The sequence below is a fragment of the Nyctibius grandis genome, chromosome 1 (assembly GCF_013368605.1).
Source record: "Nyctibius grandis isolate bNycGra1 chromosome 1, bNycGra1.pri, whole genome shotgun sequence".
Taxonomy (NCBI): domain Eukaryota; kingdom Metazoa; phylum Chordata; class Aves; order Nyctibiiformes; family Nyctibiidae; genus Nyctibius; species Nyctibius grandis.
In genome coordinates this window covers 41,955,416-41,960,027 of record NC_090658.1, presented here as the reverse complement: position 1 = coordinate 41,960,027, position 4,612 = coordinate 41,955,416, and the positions used below count along the sequence as shown (strand labels likewise).

General features: G+C 48.8%; 1 protein-coding gene across 2 annotated transcripts; it reads left to right on the top strand.

Annotated features, from left to right (window-relative positions):
- Nucleotides 1-276: 276 nt before the first annotated feature.
- PIGM (phosphatidylinositol glycan anchor biosynthesis class M) lies at nucleotides 277-2,987 on the top strand. Of its 2 annotated transcripts, XR_011048757.1 has the most exons (2): nucleotides 300-2,073; nucleotides 2,805-2,987. XR_011048757.1 is itself a non-coding variant. In XM_068407533.1 (1 exon), exon 1 carries the CDS (start codon nucleotides 319-321, stop codon nucleotides 1,486-1,488), a length of 1,170 nt encoding a protein of 389 aa, XP_068263634.1. In that variant the 5' UTR covers nucleotides 277-318; the 3' UTR covers nucleotides 1,489-2,300. The 2 variants fall into 2 exon arrangements, 1 of the variants encoding a protein (XP_068263634.1); XM_068407533.1 differs by lacking the exon at nucleotides 2,805-2,987 and having other exon boundaries at nucleotides 277-2,300.
- The last annotated feature ends 1,625 nt before the right edge of the window (nucleotides 2,988-4,612 follow it).

Sequence of the window (4,612 nt, the reverse complement as noted above, 5' to 3'; positions counted from 1 at the left end):
TGCCAACAGCAACGGCCGCCGCGGCCGCGCGCATGCGCGCTGCCGCCTTTCCCCCACGCACACAGGCGGAAGCCAGGACCGAGCTGGGCCGCCCGCCTGCGCTCACCTCCCGCGCCCCGCGCCCCGGCCCCGCCGCGCGGTGCACGCGGGGGCTGCGCGCGCCCACCAGTGCCGGCTGAGAGCGCTGCAGCGGCGGCGGGCGGGCCCTGCGGGGGGATGGCGGTGGCGCTGGGGCGGCCGGGGGTGAGCGCGGCGCTGGGCGCGGCGCTGCTGGCGAGGCTGGGCCTGGTGCTGTACGGCCTGCACCAGGACGGGGCCATGCGGGTGCGCTACACCGACGTCGACTACCGGGTGTTCACCGACGCGGCGCGGCTGGTGACCAAGGGGCAGTCGCCCTACCGGCGGGCCACCTACCGCTACACCCCGCTCCTGGCCTGGCTCCTGACGCCCAACGTCTACCTTGCCGAGGTCTTTGGGAAGCTGCTCTTCGTGGCGGGGGACCTGGCGGCTGCTGTCATCGCATACCGGGCCCTGCGGCGTCGAGGGGCCGCCGCCGGCCAGGCCTGCAGGTGCTGCGCCGCCACCTGGCTCCTCAACCCTCTGCCCATGGCCGTGTCCAGCCGGGGCAATGCGGAGGCCCTGGTCGCGCTGCTGGTGCTAGCCACCCTGTACTTCTTGGAGGGGAGGAGCGTAGGGAAGGCCGCAGTGTGCTATGGGCTGGCTGTGCACATGAAGATATACCCGCTGACCTACGCCCTGCCCATAGCGCTCCACCTGCAGAGCAAACGGTGCGGTGGGGAAGGGGCAGTGGATATGGGACGTGGCAAAAAAGCAAAGTTTACATTTGTAGGGTACCTGTGGCAGCTTGTTGTAAAGGTGCTGAACCGCGATGTGCTGCTTTTTGGAGCAGTTGCTGGATCTGTGCTGGCTGCTTTGACTGTTGCATTTTATCACCTCTATGGCTGGGAGTTTTTGGAGCATGCCTACCTCTACCACCTGACCAGGAGGGATATCCGTCATAACTTCTCTCCCTATTTCTACATGTTGTACTTAACTGCAGAGAGCAAATGGAGTTTTGGCCTTGGGCTTGCAGCTTTCCTGCCCCAGCTGCTCTTGCTCCTGGTTGTGTCCATAGCATTTTACAGAGACCTTGCCTTCTGTTGTTTCCTACACACTGCTATTTTTGTGAGTTTTAACAAAGTATGCACATCCCAGTACTTTGTCTGGTATCTCTGCCTTTTGCCCCTCATAATGCCTAGTGTTAAGATGTCCTGGCGGCGTGGTGTGCTGCTTCTCTTTTTGTGGTTTGTTGGACAAGGCCTGTGGCTCGCTCCTGCGTACTTTCTGGAGTTCAAAGGATTTAACACTTTTTTACTTATATGGTTGGCAGGCTTGCTTTTCCTTTTTATTAATAGCCTCATAATTGTTCAGATTATTTCACATTATCAAAAAGAAGCACAAGTTGCAAAAACCCTCAAACAACAGTAATAAACAAGCCAAAATCCAGAAGCAGCACTACTGTCTTTAACAAGGCTTTTCATACCACCAGCACTTTGTTTAATGTGAACGGGTGCACATTGTACTAAACCATATTGTATGTAAATGATACTTTGTCAGGGCTGAGAGGGCACCGATTGGCCTTAATTGCCCTGAGCAGCTCCAGTCCTGCCCTGAGCAGTGTCTGCAGGTGTACCTGTCACCCACATGGACCTTGAAACTGCGTTGTAACCTTCTCGCCAGCACTGTCTCCAGCCCTGTCTCCTGCTGCTCCTGATGCCACTCCCTGGAAGGACCCTGGACCAGTTCATCACTAGCCACGTTTAGGGCTGTGATGAACCAGCACTCATCTCTGCCTGCAATCTCCAGACACAGTGTGACTGCACCCTGGTCAGCGAGGGTCTGGCCTGTGCCAGGGTCACCCTCAGCTCCCGCTCCTACCCCCGCGTGGAACATCCCCAGTCTTCTTACTCCCTGACTTTACTCTGTCTTTGACTTGTTGAGGACTGTGGCCTCTGTCTAGGAAAACATAGAAGATTATAAAGGGATGTTGGAGTCTGAGTCTTGTACATTCCAGTAAGTGGTTAGGGTGTTTGCAAGGGTTCAGCTAATGATTAAATATAAGGCAATCACTTAATATGTACACTGGGATCCTTTCCTTTCCTTTCCTTTCCTTTCCTTTCCTTTCCTTTCCTTTCCTTTCCTTTCCTTTCCTTTCCTTTCCTTTCCTTTCCTTTCCTTTCCTTTCCTTTCCTTTCCTTTCCGCTATACAGTGTTTGTGGCCTGTACCTGATCTTCGGTGAAGTAGGAAAAAAGTGGTTCTTTCATACAAGTCATTAACTCCTTGAAACTTTTAATTTATTTTAAAATTCATGCCCACTTGTTCAGGTACTTATTTTTGCCTTTTCAGTGCTTTTTGAATTTTTGAACAGATTTATTCTTCTTGCCATGGAAGAAGATTTTTCCAAATACCTGTCTTGGATCACAAAGATGTATAAAGCAAAAATATTTATGTTCCTTGCTGCCATGATCACAAAAGACCACTGCTTTAAACTGCAGTTAATTGAAGTTACTGTGGATGTTAACAGTAGCAAATGCAAAGAGTCAAAAGTACAGCTAGAATGGCACCTGTGTCCCAAAAGCACTAGAGTTTATACTAAGAAGAAATTGGAAATGTAGTTTCCCTGTATCTCTGCTATTAAAAATAAATGAAAAAAAAGTGAAAGGAGTTGAGGAAGTGGAGCAGTTGCCAGAAGAAAAGGAAAATTTTACAGTACAACCTGTTAAAAATAAGTGTGTATTCCCAGGTGAGATACGAGAAGATGTGGAATTGAGTGTCGGATGGTAGAGAGAAGAGTTCAGAGACATTTTGAAGTCAATAGTCTCCTCAGAAACATCCTTCAAGAGGTCTGGTGTACACAGTCCTTGACAGAAGCGGAAGCTGGCAATGTATTTTTTAATAAAATCTTTGAGTTTAGGCATATGCCAAATTTAAGAATTTCCTTATTTGCTTCAGCTTTTAGTTGCAACCTACCTAATCCTACAGGAAAGTGAAACCCTTAGTGTGTAACATGGAGCAGAGCTTCAAAGAAAAATAACTTCAACCCCATGATGGGATTCCCAGTGTTGGTCCACGGGAAGGATGTGGCCAAGCAGGTTTGCCTTCCACGTGCATGCTGGCCAGGCTGCCTCTGTGCATCCTGCGGTCTCCCAAGGCAGCCCTCTGCCCCAGAACTGCAGTGGCTCCCCGGCTCTCTTACATACAGGATTTTCTTTCCTGGTTATAGTTCTGACTCATGGGGCCGGATTGCAGCCTTTTGTTCTGTGAGTTTTTCCCTTGGCCCCATTGAGGTGATTACGTGAAAGGAGAGGAAGCCCCTGTGCCTGAAAGGCCCAGAGCCAAAGGGAGTGTTATCAGGTGTGACGATGTCCTTACACAGCTCTGGCCTGATTCAGCCATTCTGATGTTGTGTTAGGATGATTTCCCCGTTCAGAGCAGTGTAGGGGGTTCCTGCTCCCCAGCTGGGAAGGCATTCTGGTTGCTCCCACTGGTCTCACTTACAGTCACCTTCACATCGTGAAGGTCCGGCCAGCCTCTTCTTTGCAAATCCAGAAATCAGATGAGGCAACACATATTCTTTTGACAAACTATCGTGTTTTTTCGGGCAGGTCTTACGGATGCAGCACTGATTTCTTTTCCCTGGCTTTGCCTCGGATGAAGGCGGAAAGACTTCTAGCACCAGCTTGTCTACATGTTCCACAAGAGGTTCCACTGGTAGCACAAGCCACATTCCTGTATGGTTTAGTAGTATATTAATCACCAAAACATTTTGCATGTGCTATGAGTGTGTGAAGAGAAAGTGTCCCATGTGGTTTTATTTTCTGAGGTGGAGTTTGACGTGCCCAGTTAGTGTTTCACCAGAAGACTGAAGACGCTCTGCTGTGCCGATACCTCTATTCACCCCCTCCCAGTGTGCAGGCGATAGCTTGTTTTCCCTTGCGACTTATCTTCTATTACCTGTTATACATTTTTCTGTTGCAAATAGTATGTTTTCTTCCCCCAAAGCGATGTTCCGTATCTCTTTAACAGACCTAATTATGGTCTATTTCCTCACTTTTCCACTCCCCTGTTTTTTTCCTCCTGTTGGCAAAGAAACCAAATGAAAGCCAAAAGGCATTTCCAGCTTCAAAATCCTTACAAAAAAACAATGCCATTTTGAGTTACTGGGTTCATGACAGAAATGTAGTGTTGGTTTTTGGGTAAAAAGTAATTTCCTTATGACAAATACGTTCTTGATTCATTAATAGCTACATCATTTTGAGGTCTTTGGAAGGCAAGTTCTATGGCAACAGAGACTGAAGAGTACCTTCCCTTTGCAGGTCAATACCAGCCCTTCAGTGATGATTTGAGAAAGTCGTGCGTAAATAAGTTATAAAAAGGCTTTTATACAAACTTAGATTTACAGTCATCAATTTAATAATCCAGTATGAGTCCCTCTTTTTATGGTTGTTGTTCTGTAAGTAAGCTAGTCACCCAAATGAGTTTGGGATTTAGAAATAATTCAGTGACTCATAAAAAGCTGGATGGGAGAAATGAACTGAAAGAGATGAACAG

Excerpts from the sequence above, each read along its gene's own strand:
- PIGM (XM_068407533.1), top strand. The coding sequence starts at position 319 with ATGCGGGTGCGCTACACCGACGTCGACTACCGGGTGTTCACCGACGCG.